Consider the following 24,655-nt stretch of genomic DNA (forward strand, 5'->3'; position numbering starts at 1 on the left):
ATGTAAAAAAAGATGGTTTAGATAACAATTCTTTAAACTTTAAATTGTAATGCAAGAGAGAAAGGTTAGAGAAAAGAGCAATGCACAAGATTTTTATATTGGTTCACTCAAACCTGAGCTACATCTAGTTAGTTAAGGCAACCCAAGACTGACTTTGAACTATTTCAAAAGATTTAAAAAGTTTACACCCTTACACTTTCAAAATATGCAAAAACACACACAAAAGACTCTTGAATGACAAAAGAATCAAACCATCACAAAAGACACCTCCTGTAGACCTGGAAAACCACCAGGCACAACCAAAAAGCTAGAGAAAGATCAAACCTCAGTGGTAGCACAACCCTGCCTACAATAACCATCTTCTCCAAGCTTTAAACACCAAGTAAAATACGCCAAGAATGATTTAAGATCAATATTCAGCAACTGTAATCTGTATGATCACGAAAAAGAGAGAATTCATAGTTTTCAGAATGATTTCGCGCTAAAAAAAGGTCTTGCTACCTCTCTATCAAAAAATACAACTCTTATAGTCAAATTATTACGAAATTCAACAGGTTGATTTTCAAATCAATCGATTGATTTAACTTAACTTAAGTGAACTCAGTCGATTACAAAATAAATTGACTAACAGAATAAGTCCTAGTTAAGACTACTGCATCTAAGATTTTAATATGTTAAAAATCCAATGAACAATTTTAAAGACATCATTTAACCCGTTGAAAAATATTTCAACAGATTAAAATACATAACAAAGACCCTATACATCTAATTAATGCTAAATGGTCTATAAAAAAATAACAATCTCCAAGCTTGTTTTTCCCATGATTGATCCAGATAGAGGGCATGCATACAAGCCTTGATCAACACAAGTAGCATCAAATCTCCATAACTTCATTAATATAAGCATGGTTCCAAGGCAATATCTTCAAGTATCTTCATCAAAGCTTCATCAAATCTTCAAGTATCAAATCATCTAGGCTATGTATGTCAACATTCTTCCCCTGATTTGATGAAGCAAACCTGTAGCCACCTCTAAGGAAGCTCCATGGGGGATCACATCAACCTCTATTGCCAATTTCTTTCATTTGGTTAGATGCCATTCAATTAATGAAGTGCCATCTAAGCTTGAGCTTGTGAAAATTATTTGCAAGAGCAGTACACAGAAGATAAGCACACACAAATGCAAATGTTATCCTTATCAATAATATGGGTTCAATTCCAAATTTGTTTATCAATTCCACTTGTAATTCTTCTAATTTTGTCCAGTTTTAGTTTGTTCAAATTTTCTCTCCCTTTTAAGGTTTATCAAATAGAAGTAGTAAATTAAGAACACAAGTAGAGGATAACCTTTCATTGATAATAGAACACGATACAACCAACAGGAAACTGAAACATAAAACTGATACCTTCAACCGATTGAAATTAAAATCATTGACTAAAATTGACAAAACTCAAACTGAAATATCACAAACACATGAATGCAATGAATGATCCTAAAGGATAACACACTCAGTCATCCTAAGGATTATTTCTGGTCTAGAATGAAGTCAGCAGATCATAAATGCCATGGATTTAGCCATCCAAATCATTGAACCTCTCATTGTAAAAGTTGTGATGTGCATGTTGAGACACATTGAGTTCATGAAGTTTGTCAACACCCAATTTCGTCCGGGCAAATAATGTTGTTTTAAAAATAAAAAATATATATAAAATATAAAAATAAAAAAAATAAAATAAAAAATATATAAATTAAAATAACAATAATAATAATAAAATAAAAATAAAATAATATATATATATATATATATATATATTTATATATATATATATATATTCAAAAATAAGTGTTACATAAAAAAAAGAAGATAAAAAATAAAAAATTGTTAAAAAAATAATAATAAATAAAAGTTAAATAATAAAAGTTTTTAATTTATGTTTTTAAGTGTTAAGTAAAATAATCTTATATATATATATATAATTAAAAAATATTTTTTCGTTTTTTATTAATTAATAAATTCAAAAATTAAAAATTAAAAATAAAAATTGTGGATTGGAGGGAACAGTTTTTTTCTTCTATCCCAACTTCTTCCAACTGTTGCCCACTCCATCTGCTAATGAAGTTAACACAAGAACCAAGGGGTTACCACACACACACGTTAATTTCACCATAAAAATATTCTCTACATTTTTTTGGCACCATGGCTATGCAACTTTTTTATTGAAATCATTGAATTCGGAATTGCAACAAAAGAGAACCAATTGGTAAACCAACAATTTTTTGGAATCAAAAGCAGAATTGCAAAAGAGGTACGCACTTTCTATCTTCAAACCTTTTGAATGTTGTATGATGTTCTGAGTTGAGGCTTTTGATTGATTGATTATATGCTGGTAAAAATAATTGAAATAGTTTTCATATCACAAAAATACTTCTCATTTTTTTTTTACAATGCAAATCAATTAAATAATGAAATAGAAAGAAGTAGAAAGGAGTGGATTTGTCACTGGAAAACAAAATTCAGCGGTGAACATTTGTCATTCTGGGAAGTGTAATGTTGGTGTCGGCTTTAGTAAGTGTTGGTTCACGGTGGTCACCGGCGTTGCTGTGGTGGTCACGGCAAGAGAGATAGCGAGCCACGGTTGAACCAGTGTTGGATTCTGGGGTGATGCGATGTGAGAAGGTGTTGGAGTTGGTAACGTCGTTTTGATGGCATTAGGGGTTGCCGCCGTTGTTGGCCGTTCGCCGCCGTTGTTGACCGTTCGCCGCCGGTGGTGGTCCGCTTGTGGGTCTAAAAAACGGACGGTCATGGTGTTTGGGTGGTGGCCGCGGGAGGTAGGAGACGAAGTAACAGTTGCGTTTTTAATATATGGCTTTAGGGTTTGTTTAAGTTTTTACTTCTTGCATCACCATAGTTCATTCACGCACCCCCTCTTCTTTTATTAAAGTTAGCAGGTTTAAGTTTTTACTTCAGGCACCACTATAGTTCATTCACGCACCCCCTCTTCTTTTATTAAAGTTAGTAGATTTAAGTTTTTACTTCATGCACCACTATAATTCATTCACGCACCACCTCTGTTTTAATTAAGGTTAGCATATTTAAGTTGTTTCTTCACGCACTTCCAGATTTCAGTTTATGCACGCTTGCTTTTATTTGCTTCATGCACTCCCCAATGTAATAACGCCACACCCCTTTCATTAAGTTTTAGTTTACTTTACGTACATGCGTTTTCACTAAGCACACACCCATTTCCTTTATTTTTCTTCTTAAATATAATGTGTTTACTTTACTTTATGCACCCTGCGCTTTACTTTATGCACCCCGTGTTTTACTTTAATGCACCCTGCGTTTACTTTATGCACCCCACGTTTTTCTTTATGTATCACATTTCCGCGTTTTTTAAGTAAATTTCACATTTCAATCACGTCATTTTCAAAATAAAAATAAAAATATTTTAAATTGAAATAAAAATTAAAATAATTTTCAAAAATAAGAATAAATAAAAATTTAAAATTATTTTCTTTATTCTTTGTTTTGGTGTTTAATCGGCCGCTCGCGTCGTACGACACTTTCTTTTCAAATGTAAAAATATAAAAATTATTTTAGTGTCTAACTGACCGTTCACGTCACATGACACTTCTTTTAAAAATATAAAAATATAAAAATTATTTTGGTGTCTAATCGGCCGCTAGCGTCGTACGACCCTTTCTTTAAAAATGCAAAAATATTAAAAATGTTTTTGGTGTCTAATTGACCGTTCGCGTCACATGACACTCTCTTTCTTATCAATAAATAAGTTATAAAGAGGTGTTTGATGTTTAATCAACCGCTCGCGTCGCACGACATTTCTTTTCAAATATGTCAAAAGACAACTTTCAAAAATTAAATCATTTAATCAAAAAATTTTATAAAGAACTACATAGCCCTGATTTCTCATTTTTAATGAGAATACGTAGGACCAAGGTTAATCCTTGTCGGGTCCTTTTCACTCAAAAATAATTATGTTCTTACTTTTGGGAAAAATAAATATTTAAAATAAACACATCTCTTTTGCAAATTTAATTAAAGGTACCGCCTTTGGGGCGGGCACGATGTATTAAATTTAGATGTTTTTGTTTTTCCCTTTCTCAATTTATGTATATATTCCTGTTGGTGTATGACATATTTGTGGATATTGAACCTTAGGGTAGAAAATATGTTTTTGTATGGATCTCTTTTGCAGGTAGGGGTTTAGGTTTGCATGTTTTCTCTCCCTTCACACACTCACCTTATATTTTGTACATGACATGAGTGTGACCCTATACCCGGGTTTGAGTAGCTTAGAATTAGAAGGAGATTGTGTAGCAGTGCCATAGTGGATGTACTTCCCAAGTGGTCATTGTGAGAACCCCAGCTAGAGTCTGTTTGTTTCATTTGATACTCTCACATCGTGTTGTTTACCAGCTATTGTTAGAAATGTCGTGAAGTGGGCCATAATTCTAGTGACTTTTTATCCTTAGGACATAGGCGACTATCCTAGTGAGCACATATACATACCTTAATCCTATGATGCGCTTGAACCCTATAAGGCACGAAAGGGAGATGTGTATTCCTATAATTCCTTCTCTGTTTATTTATTTTTTATTTTTTATTTTTTATTTTTTTATTTGTATTTCTTGGTTTGTGTTCTTTTCTTTGGGTTGTAATAAGTTATGTAAATTATTCATAGCATCATGTAGTCTGTAATTTTTTTTTCTTTTTTCTTTTACATTTTCATTGTATCCATTCTAGGTAGAAAATTATAAAGCTGTGTCATTTTCTTGGAGAAGAAATGGAAATTAATAGGGAATCTGGAGTTGGAGAGCATTCTGGTTCAGAGTTACTAAAAAAGAAGCAGTCAATTAGAGCAAAGGAAGGAAACTTGACTTATCTTCAAGAGTTGGTGGGGAAGATGAAGACTATCCAGAGGAACAGTTTTCGAAGGAAGTATGGGAATTTACTGAATCTTCTAGAGATTGATACTCAGGTTCCAGCTGTTACTGCTTTGGTCCAATACTATGATCCGCCGCTCCGGTGCTTCACCTTCAAGGATTTTCAATTAGTGCCGACAGTGGAGGAATTTGGGGATATTCTAGATCTACCATTAGAAGGCAAGATTCCTTACAAGCATGCAACACAAAATACATCTGTTTCAACACTAGCAGGAATCTTGAAGATACACTCTGCAGAGTTAGAAAGCAAAATGATTACGAAGGGAACCATCAAAGGCATTCCTCAAGGGTTTCTAGAGGGACATCTACGTCAAGTGGCTGATAACTTTGTTGATCTCTCAGCCATCAATGTTTTCATAGCATATAAGATCAATGCAGAAAACCCAGTCACAACAATTTTAGCTGATGTTTATGGAAATTTGAATATGTGTTATGAATCTAAGAAGAAGAAGTTGTCATGTTGCTTGCCAGTATTATATAAATGGTTTACTTCTCATATTAGTCCAAATTACAAGCCAACAGCTAAAGGAGCGCAAGAATGGGTGTGTTTTTTTGCTAAGTTACATAATGGAATGATCAAACGAGAGGTATCCTGGCAGCAGAGATCACATATCATACACTGTGGGGAGTACCCAAATGTACCTCTTATAGGAACCAAATATTGTGTTAATTATAATCCGATATTAGCACAAAGACAATTTGGATATCCTATACGGGGTGCACCAAATCCAGAATCTTTAGTTGTAGTGTGGAATTGCTATGAAGAAGGGACTTCTAATGATTTACTCCGGCGAATTAGAAGTGCTTGGGGCAGTGTGGTGCGTGCAGAGAAAGACTCTAGGCCATGGGTAGTAAATGAGAAGACGTCTTATCAGCAATGGGTAATGAATAGGGTTAAAGTGGTGAAGCTACCGTTCAAACCAGTTGCCTTCATGCCAGAACAACAAGATATGGAGAGTGAGGAAGTCAAAACCCTTAAGGAAGAAATAGAAAAGATGAAGCATAAAAATGTTAAGCTTGTTAATGATCTTCAGAAAGCTCACCATGAATATATAGATCTCAAACATGACAATGAAGCCAGGATCAGAACTTGTGATGTATTAATAAAGAAGCAGAGAGAGGAAAGAAACCATCACTTTAGAGTACAACAAGATCTCGAGGCAGCTAACAAAGAGTTAGCTTTGAGATGCAAAGAGAAGAAAGCAGTGGCATTGTCTGAACGTGAGAAAATTGCATTATGTGAAGAATTGGCGAGAGATAAAAGGGAGGCAATAAACAAGCTGCGAAATGCACAGGTTAGGATTAAGAAGATGGAGCAACAGACAGAAAAAAATGACAGCAGCTTATGAGGCAAAGCTAGAAGAAGAACGGTGGTATAAAGCAGAGTTAGAAAATGACATACAGTACAGGAACAGAGAGTTTGAGAGACAGATGAAGGATACAGTATCGGCTTATGAAGCAAAAATGGCTGAGGAGAGTTGGTACCGGGTAGAGTCGAAGGAGGAAAATCAGAGATTGATAACTGAATGTGCTGAGTTAAAAGGAACTGTAGAGTATTGGAGAGGATGTTTCTCAAAGTTAGCAGCTATAGCTAACAGAGCAATTAAAGATGTACCTAGCATGTTAACTGATGCTGAGATTGCAATGCCTATATTCAATCCACCAAAAGCAATCGAAGATTTCCTCGGTTACTGCAGAGAGCTAGTAGGGGAAATGAAGAATATAGTGGCTAGAGCTCGCAGTTGATGTTTATGCTTTCTTTCTTTTTCATTGTTATGAACTTCTGAACATTGTGGATTTTTGTTTGAATCGACTACTTTATTCCGCGTTAATTTCCATTATTACTCGCAGTATTATTCGCACAACTTTATAATTTCTAGCCAGAATGTTTGCATTTGCATTTTGTCTTTTCTTTTCCTTTTTCGCACTTCTCATTTCATTTGAAATTAAATAGAAGAGTGACAGTAAGTGAATACGGCAAAGTTTCCGAGACACCCTTATAGAACTCGGGCAAATTCCAAAACAATGGGGGATTGGGAAAATGCACACGAGGAAGTGAAAGAAGAAATTAGCCAAGTGAAGGGTGAAATCAGCCAAATAAAGGATCAAATGGGTTAGATCTTGGAGGCATTGAGGACTATGAAGAGTTCAGGAGAAAGTTCAGCAGTTGACGGTGGTACTTCCTACCCTCCAGGCTTTCATCCTCATGTATCAAGTGGACCTCCAGTTTACGCATCACATCATCTAGTGAGTCAAGGGACATCATCTCAAGCTTTTCCACCTTATGGCTTACCCCCGGGTGTCACACCTCCAATGGCAGAGTATGTAGAGCAAGTTAAGATTCCGTTCTCTGGTGGTAATACAAGCATACCTGTTTCATTACCTAATGAGCAGTTCCAAGTGTCAACTGGGATGGTTGATTTTAGGAACTAGATACGCCCAGGAGAAAGTGTGGTTGGAATCACAACCTACACAGATCCTAATGTATCGATTCCACCACATGTTTCGACTGTAGGTGTGGGTTTACAAGAAAAGACATTAGCTCAAGTGATTTCATCGACTGAGAATAACAAGGGAAAGTTAGAGATATTGGAGGAAAGACTACGGGCTATTGAAGGGAATAAAAGTTATGGATTCGGTGATGCTGTAGGCTTATCTTTGGTCCCTGACGTGGTGATACCCCCTAAGTTCAAAGTGCCTGAGTTCGAGAAATATAGGGGGACTACGTGTCCAAAAAGCCATATAACAATGTACTGTCGAAAGATAGCCTAGTTGGGGCAGCGTTGAATTGGTACATGCATCTTGAGCCGACTCATATTCATTCTTGGGTGGATCTAGCTGATGCTTTCATAAAGCAATATAAATTTAATATGGATACAACACCAGACAGAATACAATTACAAAATATGACAATGAAGAAAAATGAAACTTTCAAAGAGTGTGCCCAGCGTTGGAGAGAGATAGCTGCCCAGGTTGAGCCACCACTATATGATAAGGAGATGGTTACAATGTTTGTGAATACATTACAACCGCCATTTTATGAGCATATGATTGGGAATTGGAATATATCTTCTAATTTTGCGGACATCATCATCATTGGTGAAAGGATTGAGACTGGGATAAAAAATGGTAAAATTGCATATGGCCCGCCCGCGGCTGCAAATACCAAAAAACCAGGTTTCAATCAAAGTAAGAAAAAAGAAGTTGAAGTTCATGCCGCATCCGCATGGGATAACCGTGCACCTGTTAATTACCAAATACAGCCTGTTTCAAACAATCAGTTGCAACCTCAGAAAGCGACTGCTAGTGATAGTGAGAACCCAAGTCAAAGTACTAATACAAGAAGGGAGAGGAAGTTTATTCATTTTACTCCTATTCCTATGACATACACAGAGTTGTTACCGATGCTTCTTCGTAAATCTTTTGTTGCAATTTGCCCAATGAAGCCACAACAACCTCCTTTTTCCAAGAGTTATGATCCAAATGCTTCATGTGACTACCATGGAGGGGTAAAGGGGCATTCGACAGAAAGGTGTTTTCCTCTCAAATATAAGGTACAATCTTGTTGAGTTCAAGCTAGAGTTGCAAAATCTAGTTGATAAGCATTTCCTGCAAGTTTTTTATGGAAAGAAGGATGAGGAGCTATTGGCCCAAACTGATGAACAATCCAATTTAACCACGCCAGAACCTTTAGTGATTCATTTCACTAGACCTGCCCCTTCTTTCATGGAACAAGGAAGGTAATCCATAGTGATTAAAATGCCCTCCTCTTTTCCTTATGAAAGTGATAGAGCTGTTCCATGGAAGTATGGAGTACATGAATTAGGTGAGGGACAACAAGTTGAAAACACTTTTGTGCATGAAGGTCCAAATGTTGAAAATATATCAGGTCTTGGTGGGATAACAAGGAGTGGTCATTTCTTTACACCACCAGATTTAAGGAAGGAAGCATGCCATAGAAGTAAAGTAAATGATGGAATTGAAAAACCAAAAGAGATATTAAGAGAAAAGACGATACAAGATGAGGAAGAATGTAGAAAAGATAAACAAAAAGAAATATCAGATGAAGAGGTCAGTAAACTTTTGAAATTCATACAACAAAGCGAATACAAGGTGGTGGAGCAGTTGAATCGTATACCAGCTCGTATTTCGCTTTTGGAATTGCTCATGCATTCGACAGCTCACCGAAAGTTGCTAATGAAAATACTGAGTGGGGCTCATGTTGAACAAAATATTTCGTTGGATAAATTTGAGGGGATTGTTAATAATATTACCATTAATGATTTCCTTACTTTTTCGGATGATGAGATACCAGTTGAAGGAAGAGGACACAATAAAGCTCTTCATGTATTTGTTAAATGTCTCGACCATGTCATAGCTCGTGTGTTGATTGATAATGGTTCTTCCCTAAATGTGATACCTAAGGTGACGCTGGAGAAGTTATCACGTGATAAATTCCCTATGAAGCCAAGTACTATGATTGTGAGAGCTTTTGATGGTAGCAAAAGAGAGGTGATGGGAGAAGTAGAGTTTCCAGTTCAAGTTGGTCCGTGTGTATTTCAAATAACTTTTCAAGTAATGGATATCTTACCGGCATACAGTTGTTTACTTGGTAGACCTTGGATTCATTCTGCAAGGGTGGTGCCTTCCACTTTGCATCAAAAGTTGAAATATGTAATGGGGGATAAGATGGTAACAGTTTCAGGAGAGGAAGATTTTCTGGTGAGTGGTCCTTCATCTGCTCGATATATTGAAACAACAGGGAGGCTCTTGAGACGGCTTTTCAAGCTTTGGAAATTGTGGGGAATACATATGTTGAACCATTTCAGATAAAGCCATATTTGTCATGTGCCTCTCTGATGATGGCAAGGGTTATGTTGAGAGAAGGTTATGAATATGGGAAAGGCCTAGGCAAAGTTGGACAGGGACCAATATTTCCACTAAAAATTGTTGAGAACAAGAACAGATACAGCCTGGGGTACAGGCCTACTAAGGAGGACAAAAGAAGATTAATGGAGGAAAAGAAAGAACGAAGCTTAGCTCGCTTGCAGGGTCGTGAGCCGAGGGTAGGAAAGATCTCCATTTGTGACTTAAAGAAGAGCTTTCGTAGTGCTGGATGGATCAATGCTAGTCAAGTTGCAGTTATTGAAGATAAATCTGGGGAAGGAAGTTCCAGTTTGGTGCAACCTTGTCCTCCCAACATGCAGATCGATAATTGGAAGACCGTGAATTTACCCGTGGTGTTTAAGTTCAATCAAATGTAATGCTTGTTATTTTTATTTTGTTTTTCCCCAAAACATTCTAGGATGTCTTTATGGACTGGTTCTATTTTTTGTTTTCAGTTAATGTGATGTTCAGTTATGTTTTCTTTCACTATATACTTTGTTTTTCTATTTATTTTCTTTTATAAATCCAAATAATGCAGATATGACAATGAATGTTTTGAAAATAATGATGTCAATATTCCTAATTTTGAGCACCTTATCGATAATATGGATGATGATCATGAAGACAATTGGGAACCTTCTTCTGAGTTGTTAAGGTTAGTGAAACAAGAAGACTGAGAAATAAAACCCTATCAAGAGATCATTGAAATACTTAATCTAGGGGATGAAAATGAGAGAAAAGAGGTTAAAATTGGTAACAACATGAGTAAGGAGGTACGAGGAAAATTATGTGATTTGTTGAAAGAGTTCAGAGATGTGTTTGCTTGGTCATACCAGGATATGCCTGGGTTGGATACTGATATAGTGCAACATCAACTTCCACTTAAAGAAGAATGTCCCCCAGTTAAACAAAAGTTAAGACGAATGAAACCTGAAATGTCACTAAAGATTAAAGAAGAAGTGAAGAAGCAATTTGATGTAGGGTTTTTGGCTGTAGCAAAATATCCTCAATGGGTGGCTAACATTGTCCATGTGCCTAAAAAAGATGGTAAAGTCCGAATGTGTGTTGATTATAGGGATTTGAATCGAGCTAGCCCTAAGGATAATTTCCCATTGCCACATATTGACATCTTGGTGGATAACACTGCTAGATTTTCATTGTTCTCTTTCATGGATGGATTCTCCGGGTATAATCAGATTAAGATGGCACCAGAAGATATGGAGAAAACAACATTTATAACGCTTTGGGGAACATTTTGTTACAAAGTAATGCCATTTGGACTTAAAAATGCTGGGGCAACTTATCAAAGAGCGATGGTGACTCTTTTTCATGATATGATGCATAGAGAAATTGAGGTTTATGTGGATGATATGATTGCTAAATCTGAATCAGAAAATGATCACATCGTTAATTTGAGAAAATTGTTTGAGAGGTTAAGAAAGTTTAAACTCAGATTGAATCCGGCTAAATGTACCTTTAGTGTAAAGTCAGGAAAGTTATTGGGTTTTATTGTCAGTGAACAAGGTACGAGCAATAATGGAAATGTCAGCTCCTAATACTGAAAAAGAAGTGCGAGGGTTTTTAGGCAGACTGAACTACATTGCTAGATTCATCTCCCAATTAACCTCCACCTGTGAGCCAATATTTAGATTGTTGCGTAAGAATCAAGTTGTGGAATGGAATGAAGATTGCCAGACAGCCTTCGATAGAATCAAACAGTATTTGCAGGATCCTCCCGTACTGCGTACGCCGGTATCGAGGAGGCCCCTCATTTTATATTTAACTGTGTTGGATGAATCAATGGGTTGTGTTTTAGGGCAGCATGATGAGACAGGGAAGAAAGAGCATGCCATTTATTATTTGAGTAAAAGATTTTCAGGTTGTGAACAAAGATATTCTATGTTGGAACGAACTTGTTGTGCATTAACATGGGCAGCACATCGTTTACGTCAATATATGTTGAGTCACACTACTTGCCTGATATCTAAGATGGACCCAATTAAGTATATTTTTGAAAAGCCTGCTCTCACTGGTAGATTGGCTCGATGGCAAATGTTGTTATCAGAATATGATATAGTCTATGTGACTCAAAGAGCCGTAAAGGGAAGCGCTTTAGCAGAATATCTGGCTCAATAACCCATTGAAGATTATCAGTCTATGCAACCTAAATTCCTAAATGAGGACATTCTTGCCCTATTTGGTGAAAAGGAGGGTAGCCATCATGAGAAGGCTTGGATATTACTGTTTGATGGAGCATCCAATGCACTTGGACATGGAATAGGGGTAGTGCTCATCTCGCCAGAGAATCATTACATTCCGATGACAACAAGATTGTTCTTTAGTTGTACCAACAATGTCGCATAATATGAAGCATGCGCCATGGGTATTTTGGCAGTTATCGAGTCGAAGGTGAAGGTGTTGGAGGTGTATGGTGACTCGGCATTGGTGGTTCATCAGTTAAAAGGGGAATGGGAGACTAGAGACCAAAAGTTAATCCCTTATCAATCATACATTAGAGGATTGATGAAACATTTCGATTCCATTGAGTTCTATCACATTCCACGAGAGGATAACCAATTAGTTGATGCTTTGGCCACCTTATCATCAATGTTTGAAATTAGTCAAGATGAGGAAATGCCAATGATCAAGATGAGGAGTTATGAACAACCAACATACTGTTATTTAGTGGAAGAAGAATCAGATGGTAAGCCTTGGTAATTTGATATAAAGCGCTACCTCAAAAGCCGAGAATATCCTAAAACAGCTTCTGAGAATGATAAAAGAACCTTGAGAAGGTTAGCTTCAAGTTTTATTCTAAATGGGGATGTCTTGTATAAAAGAAATCATGACATGGTACTCCTCAGATGCGTCGATGCAAGAGAAGCAGGGTTGATATTAAAAGAAATTCATGAAGGAGCTTTTGGTACACATATGAATGGGCACTCTATGGCTAAAAAGATTTTGAGGGCAGGTTATTTTTGGTTGACTATGGAGAATGATTGTTACATACATGTGAAAAAATGTGAAAAATGTCAGACCTATGTAGATAATATTAATATAGCTCCTACAACCTTAAATGTTCTATCTGTACCATGGCCATTTGTGATGTGGGGAATAGATGTTATTGGAGCCATAGAGCCGAAGGCATCAAATGGACATCGTTTCATTCTGGTTGCAATTGACTATTTTACCAAATGGGTGGAAGCAGCTTCTTACGCCAATGTGACTAGAAAGGTGGTAGTAAAGTTTATAAAAAAGGAGTTGATATGTCGATATGGGTTGCCTAATAAAATTATCATTGATAATGCAACTAATCTGAATAATCAAATGATGAAAGAGCTATGTGAAGAATTCAAAATTCAACATCACAATTCATCTCCTTATCGCCCGAAAATGAATGGGGCCGTTGAAGCTGCTAATAAGAATATAAAGAAGGTTTTGCAGAAAATGGTGATTACATACAAAAATTGGCATGAAATGCTTCCCTTTGCCCTACACGGATATCGTACATCGGTACGGACCTCAACTGGTGCAACACCTTTCTCTTTGGTATATGGGATGGAAGCGGTCTTTCCTTTTGAAGTAGAAATCCCATCTCTGAGGGTGTTAATGCAAACTCAGTTAGAAGAAGCAGAATGGGTACAGGCTAGATTTGACCAACTTAACTTAATTGAAGAAAAAAGGTTAACAGCAGCTTGTCATGGACAATTGTATCAGAGAAGGATGAAAAGGGCATTTGATAAAAAGGTTCGTCCAAGAGAGTTTCATGAAGGTGATCTAGTCTTGAAAAAGATTTTGCCTATACAAAAAGACCACAGAGGGAAATGGACTCCAAATTATGAAGGGCCATACGTAGTGAAGAAGGCATTTTCAGGTGGTGCGCTAGTTCTCACAAAAATGGATGGGGAAGAGTTATCTCTACCTATCAACTCAGATGCAGTAAAGAAGTTCTATGCGTAATGATCTGATAATGATTGGGAAATATTGACATTGTTCTTATGGTTCATTGTATTATGCTTTATTGTAGTCAATACTGGATTGTCATTTCTTTGTAATTTTGTTTTACGTTCTTTTGTAAGTGTCTTTTGTCATCACATTGAGCTTTTTGAAATAAAATACCATGGGTTTAAATCACGAAGTAAAAGTCATTCAGTATAGCCCAAAATGGTTCTTGAAGGGTGTCATGGAAGTGAGCAAAATAAATAGAGAAGATCACAAGTCAGAATTGTTTGACTATGCAGTTGCAAATACAATGCATCGCTAGAAGAGGTGAAAGAAAGTGAATAGAGAGTTAATCAAAGTGAGGAGGTATGGTTCGTCTATGTTTTGTGGCTTTGAGGGTGGCGGATCAAATACTTCCTATTTTGAAGCATTTTTACACTCATGTTGTTTGAATTCCCCAATTCATGAAGATTTCCCTAAGATAAAGGATTTGCCAAAAGAAAAGAGAATATAAATAGTATGCTGGGGCACATTTTTGATAGCCCTGTTTGACTAAAAAGGTTGTTCTGAGTTAAAAAAAAGTGAAAAGAAAGAGAGAGAGAAGGAGAAGAAAAAGAGAGTTATACACGCAAACAAAAATAAACAGTGATATGTGTCTGATGTCATTTGTTTTTGTCACTGAGTTAACTCTTTGAAGAGGATAGGGCAGTCAAGATTTAAAATGATGTGTGGCCATCTTTTTCTTATCCAAAAAATGATTTAAAAATATGTTTCCATTGTACCCTCTTGGAGCCAAAAAATAATAATTTGTTTCCCAAAATACCCTTGAATAAGGATCATCAACATGTCAAGAATTGCAAGGCTATTAAAGGGACTCAATAAAGTGAAAAAAGTATTTCAATGGAAAAAGCCAAAAGTTGAAAATTCAAAGAAAGTCATAAAGTAATGGCGAAAAAAGAACTTGAGAAGGAAAAGTTAAGAATGATGAGAACTTTAAAAGTTCAAAGACCCTAGGTGATAGCCGAAGCGATAATCTTGCAAAACGATCTTTGTTACAAAATGTAAAAGCCACTAATATTTTATTTGGGCCTTTAATATCTATTTCTTTCAACACCCTTCAGCCCGGGCCACGTTACAAACTAGTTAAAGTCCACACTGATTGAAAAATGTCTGTCAGATTTTGTTCATGGGAATAACTTAGAAACAAAAATTTGGTTGATGACACATATTGAAAAAAGGAAAGAGAGAAAAGAAAAAGACCAAAAAACTCAGTCAGTTCTTAAATTTAGTCAAAAGTTTTAAAGTGAGGCAATCCTTTTTCGGTACAAGTTTTTGAAACACGTTGCTGACACAAGATTGCATCAGTTGTGTAACACCTATCCATGGGTTCAAACATACATGAGATGTATTGTGCATCAAGAAAGAGAATGTAAGGTATACGGTGCTCTCATTCCGCGCAAAGATTTTCCTAATTCCTCGTGATTCTGATATAGAGTGTGAGGTGATAATGTGAAAAACAAATTATGAGCATGCATTGAATTTGATGGCTGCAAAAGCAAATAATTATAAAGACATGTGTCTTCTTAAAAAAATGATAAAATGAGGGAAAAAAAAGAGAGAAAAATAAGGAATGAAATGAAAAAATGAAATGAAAAATGAAGGAAAAATGATGATGAAAAATGAATGATTGAGGATGAAAAGAAAAGAAAAATGAAGAGACAAAGGTTCTAGGTGATTCATGCATAACATGCATTCATATTTTGTAAATTAGGATATCATACTCTCAAATTACTTTTTATATATATATCGAGGCCCTCTACAAAGGTACTGGTCATCGATCTTTTATATTGAGGCCCTCTACAAATGCAATGGTCATCAATCTTTCATATCAAGACCCTCTTCGATGGAATGGTCATTGATTTTCATATGTTTTCATATCGAGGCCCTCTACAAAGGTACTAGTCATCGATCTTTCATATCGAGGCCCTCTACAAATGCAATGGTCATCGATCTTTCATATCAAGACCCTCTTCGATGGAATGGTCATTGATTTTCATATGTTTTCATATTGAGACCCTCTACAAAGGTACTGGTCATCGATCTTTCATATCGAGGCCCTCTGCAAATGCACTGGTCATCGATCTTTCATATCAAGACCCTCTTCGATGGAATGGTCATTGTTTTTCTTGAATATTTTGCATTGATGTGATTTCTTTCTAGAGCCCAGATGAAATTAGTGTTTCTGTCTTTTCTTATATTTTACTTTGATGATATGAAAATGACTAATTTTTCGTATCATCTAGTAAGATCTAAGAAAAGAGGGGCAGCTGTCAACACCCAATTTCGTCCGGGTAAATAATGTTGTTTTAAAAATAAAAAATATATATAAAATATAAAAATATAAAAAATAAAATAAAATATATATATAAAATAAAATAACAATAATAATAATAAAATAAAATAAAATAATATATATATATATATATATATATATATATATATTCAAAAATAAGTGTTACATAAAAAAAGAAGATAAAAAATAATAAATTGTTAAAAAATAATAATAAATAAAAGTTAAATAATAAAAGTTTTTAATTTATGTTTTTAAGTGTTAAGTAAAATAATCTTTTTGTGGATTGGAGGGAACAGTTTTTTTCTTCTATCCCAACTTCTTCCAACTGTTGCCCACCCCATCTGCTAATGAAGTTAACACAAGAACCAAGGGGTTTCCACACACACACGTTAATTTCATCATAAAAATATTCTCTGCATTTTTTTGGCACCATGGCTATGCAACTTTTTTATTGAAATCATTGAATTCAGAATTGCAACAAAAGAGAACCAATTGGTAAACCAACAATTTTTTGGAATCAAAAGTAGAATTGCAAAAGAGGTACGCATTTTCTATCTTCAAACCTTTTGAATGTTGTATGATGTTTTGAGTTGAGGCTTTTGATTGATTGATTATATGCCGGTAAAAATAATTGAAATAGTTTTCATATCACAGAAATACTTCTCTATTTTTTTACAATGCAAATCAATTAAATAATGAAATAGAAAGAAGTTGAAAGGAGTGGATTTGTCACTGGAAAATAAAATTCAGCGGTGAACATTTGTCATTCTAGGAAGTGTAATGTTGGTGTCGGCTTTAGTAAGTGTTGGTTCGCGGTGGTCACCGGCATTGCTGTGGTGGTCACGGCAAGAGAGATAGCGAGCCACGGTTGAACCAGTGTTGGATTCTGGGGTGATGCGATGTGAGAAGGTGTTGGAGTTGGTAACGTCGTTTTGATGGCATTAGAGGTTGCCGCCGTTGTTGGCCGTTCGCTGCTGTTGTTGGTCGTTCGCCGCCGGTGGTGGTCCGCTTGTGGGTCTCGAACAGGGACGGTCATGGTGTTTGGGTGGTGGCCGCGGGAGGTAGGAGACAAAGTAAGAGTTGCATTTTTTATATATGGCTTTAGGTTTTGTTTAAGTTTTTACTTCTTGCATCACCATAGTTCATTCACGCACCCCCTCTTCTTTTATTAAAGTTAGCAGGTTTAAGTTTTTACTTCAGGCACCACTATAGTTCATTCAGGCACCCCCTCTTCTTTTATTAAAGTTAGCAGATTTAAGTTTTTACTTCATGCACCACTATAATTCATTCACGCACCACCTTTGTTTTAATTAAGGTTAGCATATTTAAGTTGTTTCTTCATGCACCTCTAGATTTCAGTTTATGCACCCTTGCTTTTAATATTGGATTTTGTTTATTTATTTGCTTCATGCACTCCCCAATGTAATAACCCCACACCCCTTTCATTAAGTTTTAGTTTACTTTACGCACATGCATTTTCACTAAGCACACACCCATTTCCTTTATTTTTCTTCTTAGATATAATGTGTTTACTTTACTTTATGCACCTCGCGCTTTACTTTATGCACCCCGTGTTTTACTTTAATGCACCCCGCGTTTTTCTTTATGTATCACGTTTCCGCGTTTTTTAAGTAAATTTCACATTTCAATCACGTCATTTTCAAAAAAAATAATAAAAATATTCTAAATTGAAATAAAAAATAAAATAATTTTCAAAAATAAGAATAAATAAAAATTTAAAATTATTTTCTTTATTCTTTGTTTTGGTGTCTATTCGGCCGCTCGCGTTGTACAACACTTTCTTTTAAAATGTAAAAATATAAAAAATATTTTAGTGTCTAATTGACCGTTCGCGTCACATGACACTTCTTTTAAAAATATAAAAATATAAAAATTATTTTGGTGTCTAATCGGCCGCTCGCGTCATACGACACTTTCTTTAAAAATGCAAAAATATTAAAAATATTTTTGGTGTCTAATTGACCGTTCGCGTCACATGACACTCTCTTTCTTATCAATAAATAAGTTATAAAGAGGTGTTTGATGTCTAATCGACCACTCGCGTCGCACGACATTTCTTTTCAAATATGTCAAAAGACAATTTTCAAAAATTAAATCATTTAATCAAACAATTTTATAAAGAACTACGTAGCCCTGATTTCTCATTTTTAATAAGAATACGTAGTACCAAGGTTAATCCTTGTCGGGTCATTTTCACTCAAAAATAATTATGTTCTTACTTTTGGGAAAAATAAATATTTAAAATAAACACATCTCTTTTGCAAATTTAATTAAAGGTATCGCCTTTGGGGCGGGCGCGGTAGGGTGCTAATACCTTCCCTACGCGTAACCGACTCCCGGACCCTAAATTTGGTTTTCGCGGACTTTATGTTATTTTTATGGTTTTCCATAGTTTTCCCGAATAAACTGTGGTGGCGACTTCAAATCTCTATTTTCTAAATGAATTTGTTTTAGTTCGTCGTCCCGTCATGATTTAGGTTGTGACGAAGTTGATTCAACACCACCTCTTAAATCGTGAGTACATAGGGCCTCTGTCCTCTAGAAGGTTGTAGGGGATAATTTGCTCCACTTGGGCCAGCTTCACGGTCATGTTTCACCAACTTGGAGTTCAAACATGATGTATTGCTATCATGTATCAAAGGAATCAACATGGAGATCAACAAGAAGGCTTGGAAGGATGTTGCTGGACTTAAAGTAAGAGGTGTACAAGTGAGAAAAGGTGAAACTGGTGTTGTAAAAGAGTTCAACAAAGTTCAATACTATAGGCAATGCTTGAGGAACCCTACTGCTGAGATCAAACACTTTCATGTTAGAGGACTATAGGTGAATGAAAGGCTTCTTTCTATGATCATCATAAAATCATAGTTCCACGTGGAAGTAACCATTCTACATTGAATGAGGGAGATTTGATCCTCATGTATTGCATTCAACACAGTGTGCAAGTGGATTGGATCTTTGTGATTCATGATCACATGCTCAAGGCCAAGAGGCTCACGGATTATAGGTTGCTGCATGTGGTTTTGGTGTCCAAGTTCATAAAATACTTTGGTATTAATGTAGAAAAGTCAACTTGATGTGACCCCAACAAGCCCAAGCTCAAGTGCATCAACAAGCCCAAGCCCACATCAAGGCCCAATCACTATAAGCATGATGAGAAAGATTCACATGGGCCTCTCACAAGATGATCAAGTCAATCATGGGCTTTTTACATTATTCACATGGGCTAAAGAAATCTCTAAAATATGAGATGATGCATGAAGGAAGTAGTATAGATTTAAATTGGGCCATTGTTTAGGCCTTATTTTTCTAGAATAATAAGTCAAACAATGTGTAGTTAAATTGATAAAATTGGGCTTGACTAAGCCCAATAGGAGATTTGGCCATGAGCTACCAAAGGTCAAAGGTGGACTAAGTGGAAGTCAACATTCCTTCCTACACCTCATGGATCATGCATCCCATGGAGCCAAGTCCACACTCCACCCATGTGCCTCCTTCATCCAGGGGATAAGAGAGTGTCTTCTTTTCCAAGTCTTCATCCAAAGGCTAGGAAGACACCTCCTTCTCCAAGCCACCATCCAAGGGTGATAATTAAAGCTTCTCCTCCAAGCTTGATCTAAGGGCCAAGAATTAGTCTAGCTTTTAGGCTCACATATAAAAGCCAAAAGTAGACCATTTGTACATTTTAACTCTTGAAATTTCTAATAGAATGTTTGTGTTGAGATCACTCCGCTCTTCTATTATTTTGAGAGCACACATGGCTAACCTTCTCCTTCATCTCCTCTAGCCACCTTCCATACCATAGCTCCACTTCTACTCTTCATCTTCACCAAAAACCTTCATTGCCTAGAGCTCTTCTTGCTCTTATCTTCATTTCCATTGCATTTCATCTTCTTTTTGGTGTCTTCCATGGATCTCCTTCCTCTTCTACACCAAGGACGTCCATCAATTGGTATCTAGAGCCATCCAAGCCTTTGGTGCATCCATCCTCTTGGTTTGGGTAAGGTTCTTGGTCCATACTTGTCTCTTGTTTTCAATTTCTGTTTTGTCTCTCTTCTCCACTATTTTCTTCAATTTTGCTGCTATTTTTTTCATGTTATTGTGCTCTCTACCATTTGACATTGAGGCTACATGAATCTCCATTGATTCATCTTGTAGTACTCCTTGCTTCATTGGTGTAAATCTATTTTAGGTTCCATTTTCGTTTTCCAGCACTTGTTCTTTTCTTCCTTGTTGTTTTTCTTCATTTTAATCGGTGCATCTTTTAATTTTCAGTTCCTTATGTTGTGTTTTGTCTTAAGTCATGTTTTAGCACTTTCATACATCTTAATTTTCGTTCATATGGCTGAATTCTGCACTTGCTTGATGAGAACCAAGTCCTACATCACACAAAATGAGCTATGAACTTCAAGTGATGCTTGTGGATGTGTAAAAACACCTTCACCAAGTCAGGATATATCTTCCCTAAAAGTTCAAGGAAGGTCTTCAACCTTTGATGCTTAAGTTGTTGGAATAGGCTCTCAAATCCTTTAGCTCTCAGCCACGAATACCTCAACACCTTAGGCCCATAGCACTTCTACCAGTTCTTCGGGCCATCGGCCTTTGGCGCTGTCTAACCGTTTGCGTAGTTCCACTAGGATAACTTTGTTGGCCGCCTCTGCCTGTCCATTGGTTTGTGGGTGTTCTACAGAACTAGTTATGTGTTTGATGCCATACCAGTGTAGAACTTGGCTAGTTCCTTATCTATGAATTGTCGGCCATTATCGGTGATGATAGTATGTGGAACACCATATCGGCATATAATGTCTTTCTAGACAAATTGCTGGACTTGCTTGGCTGTGATAGTGTTCAATGGTTTGACTTCTATCCACTTGGTGAAATAATCAACGGCTACTATTAGGAATTTCACCTGGCCCTTGCTGGGGGAGAAGGGGCCGAGGATATCCGTTCCCCATTTAGTGAAGGGCCGTGGGGATAGTATGGAATGGAGATGTTCTTGTTTCTGGTGGATGAGGTTGCCATGTTTTTGACATGGTTTGCATTTTTTGACGTAGTCTTGACAATCCGCTTCTATAGTCGGCCAGAAGTAACTGGCTCGAAGGATTCTGGTGGCCATAGTACGTGCGTCAGAATGGTTGCCGCAAATGCCTTCATGAAACTCCTTAATGATATACTGCGCTTGTTCTGCAATGTCACATTTGAGAAGCGGTTGGCCATATCCACGTTTGTAGAGGTCATCGCCTACCATGGTATATCTGGCGGCTTTAGCCAGCCAAGTTTTGTCAGCATCTTGTGGGGGGTTGTCGGCTGGGGTGTGGGTTAGGTTGTGGCAAGTATTTGTGATGGAAGGTGTGGATAGTGTTTGTTGCAATAGGGATCGGTGGCGGCTTTTTAATTTGGTGCTGGCTAATTTGGATAGGATGTCGGCTCTGATGTTGTCGGTCCTAAGAATGTGTTCGATGCAGACTTGTTCAAAAGCGGATTGAATGACCGCGCAGACCAGATGGTAATATTGTAAAAGGATGGGGTCTTTGATCTAGAATTCGTCATTTAGGTGGCCCACAATAAGTTTGGAGTCGGTTTTGCACGTTAGAGTTTTGACGGCTTCGTACTCGGCTTGATTGTTGGATGTTTTGAAGGCGAAGTGGAGGGATTTCTCAATGAGGATATCGTTGGGCCCTTTTAACATGATACCAGCTCCAACACCTTTCAGATTTGAAGAACCATCTACATGAAGCGTCCACTGGTCCTCTGTGGGTGTCTGTTGGAGGTTATTAATGAAGTCTAGGAGGCATTAGGCTTTAATGGGGCCATGAGGTTCATAACGAATGTTAAATTCCGACAACTCGACGGCCCAAGATGACATCCGTCCTACAAGGTCTGGTTTTTGTAATATCTTTTGGATTGGGTAGTCGGTTTTGACAATGATGTTGTGGTTTTGGAAGTATGGACGCAGGCGACGAGCTGCATGGACCAAGGACAGGGCCAACTTTTCTACCATTTGATATCTGGTTTCAGGATCTTGCAGCGTTCTGCTAACGAAGTAAATAGGATGTTGCGTGCTGCCTACATCCTGGATAAGCGCGGCGCTGACAATGTGGTCGTGGCTGTGATGTAAACTAGCAAGGGTTGATGAGTATTCGGCTTGTGGAGGATAGGTGGTGAGGTAAGGGTGGTTTTCAATTTTTGGAAAATTTGTTCATAGTCGTCAGTCCACGTGAACATAGCGGATTTTTTGAGGAGTTGTATTATGGGTTGGGTTTGTTCAGCTAGTTTGGGCAGGAAGCGGGAAATGGTTGTAAGGCGGCCTATGAGGCATTGGACTTCTTTGATGTTGGTGGGACTACGTATTTCGATAATCGCTTTGCAGTTTTCAAGATTGGCCTCTATGCCGCGTTGGGTTAGCATGAAGTCGAGGAACTTACTACGGTCGACGCCGTATACACACTTGTCGGGGTTGAGGCAAAGGTTGTATTGGCGTAATACGGAGAAGACTGTTGAGAGGTCCTGGGCGTGTTGGTGATGGCTTGGAGATTTGACAACCATGTCATCGACGTATACTTCGACACATTATCCCATCAGATGGCTGAAAACTTTGTCCATCAACCGCTGGTAGGTTGCTCCAGCGTTTTTGAGACCAAAAGGCATAACTCTGTAAAAATAATTAGCGTCGTCTGTGATCAAGGCGGTTTTGTTCATGTAGGATGCGGCCATGGGGATTTGATTGTAACCGAAATATGCATCCAAGAAACTAAGGACTTTATTCCCCGCCACGCCGGCAACAAGTCGGTCGATGTTAGGTAAGGGGTAAGCATCTCGAGGTCAGACTTTGTTTAGATCTGTGTAATCTACACACATCCGCCATTTGTCGTTGGCTTTCTTCACCAAGACGACATTAGAAAGCCAAGTGGTGTATTGAGCTTCTTCAATGCATCCTACACTCAGTAACTTATTGGCCTCGGCCTTAGCCGCTAGGCGTCGTTCTTCACCGAGTTTGTGTTTTTTCTGGAAGATGTAGCGGACTTCTTTGTAGATGGATAACTTATTGGATGCTACTAGAGGGTCTACTCCAGGTAAGTCAGCGGCTGACCAAGCGAAAAGGTCCGTGTTGCTGACTAGGATAGGTGTGATGATGGCACGCTCGTCAGAGTTTAATCCGGTGCCTAGGTTGATGGAGTGGCCATTCGGAAGTTCCAAAGGGGAGGTTTCTTCGACAGGTTCGAGACGAACATCCCGACCCACTCTGGGGTCTAGATCTTCGCTCAATAGAGCGATCCCGAAGCTAGGTGGTCGCTCGATGTGCTTGGTTTGTTGGATTGGGAGTTGTGGGCGTAGGCTGGCCATGTAGCATTCGCGTGCCAGGCGTTGGTCGCAATGAACGGTGAGGATGTCGCCGGAAGGGGAAGGGAATTTCATGGCCAGGTGAGGGGTGGAGACGATGGCGCCAAGGGTGTTGAGCGCGGGGCGGCCAAGGAGGACATTGTAGGATGTAGGCACGTCAACGATAAGGAAGCAGATGGGAATGGTTTTAGTATGGGCTCCATCGCGAAACACAGTGTGAAGGTCAATGTAGTCGTGAGTGGAAACTTGTTCGCCAGAGAAGCCATAGATTGGTTCGTCATACGGGACCATGGCAGCGTCTAGGAGTTAGAGTTTTTGATATGTGGCCCAGTAGAGGATGTCAACAGATCTGCCCTGATCAACAAGGACTTTCTTGACTGCATAGTTTTCGATCTCAACAGTGATGACCATGGGGTCGTCTTGTCGGTGGTCGAGGCCGTCAAAGTCGTCATCCGTGAAGGTGATGGGAGACATGCGATGTCTGTGATGGGAATGGGTAATATGGTTGATGGATTGGATATGGCGGAGGTGTTTTTTTTGGCAGAAGAGGTGGATCCTTCACTAGCGAAACCACCAGAGATGGTGTTGATAGTGCCACGTAGGGGAGGAACGGTAGGGGTAATATCAGTGCGAGCCGGTTGAAGGTCTTGGTTGGCGGGATGGGTAGGGTGTTTGTCGTAGTGAGAGTCATGTGGAGTCGTGTGGGTGACAGGCTCGAGAGGGATGACCATCTCTGCGGTGAAGCGGCGAAAGTGACTAGCACGAACCAATTCTTCAATTTTATCCTGGAGTGCTTTGCAGTCTTTTGTAGTGTGACCATGGTTACGGTGGTAGCGGCAATATTTGGTCATATCAGCATTGGGGGCAGTGGTAGTCTTGCGTGGTTGTGGGATAAGGTCAGCTTGCAAGGCCTCATCAAGGAGGCGGGATCTGGGGACATTAAGGGGAGCATATCTAGTAAAGCGGGGTTGGCGGGGCTCTCGTGGTCAGGTATCAGGGCGGGGGGTGGTGGGGTGGGGTTGGCGGTGGTGGCTGCATAGTCATTGCAGAATTTTGTATGGAAGGTCTGCATTTCCTGCATGCGAACATAGTCGGCCGCACGCAACTTGAGCTCGTGCATAGAGGCGGGTGGGTGGAGGTAGACATGC

General features: G+C 38.1%; 1 protein-coding gene and 1 pseudogene across 1 annotated transcript; both read left to right on the plus strand.

Moving 5' to 3' along the window:
• The first annotated feature begins 4,806 nt into the window (after nucleotides 1-4,806).
• Nucleotides 4,807-6,315, plus strand: LOC114180650. The gene has a single exon (XM_028066954.1). The coding sequence runs from the start codon at nucleotides 4,807-4,809 to the stop codon at nucleotides 6,313-6,315; it is 1,509 nt and encodes a 502-aa protein (XP_027922755.1).
• Nucleotides 6,316-8,725: 2,410 nt separating this feature from the next.
• On the plus strand, nucleotides 8,726-13,849 carry LOC114180651 (annotated as a pseudogene).
• The last annotated feature ends 10,806 nt before the right edge of the window (nucleotides 13,850-24,655 follow it).

Source organism: Vigna unguiculata, chromosome 4, assembly GCF_004118075.2.
Source record: "Vigna unguiculata cultivar IT97K-499-35 chromosome 4, ASM411807v1, whole genome shotgun sequence".
Taxonomy (NCBI): Eukaryota; Viridiplantae; Streptophyta; class Magnoliopsida; order Fabales; family Fabaceae; genus Vigna; species Vigna unguiculata.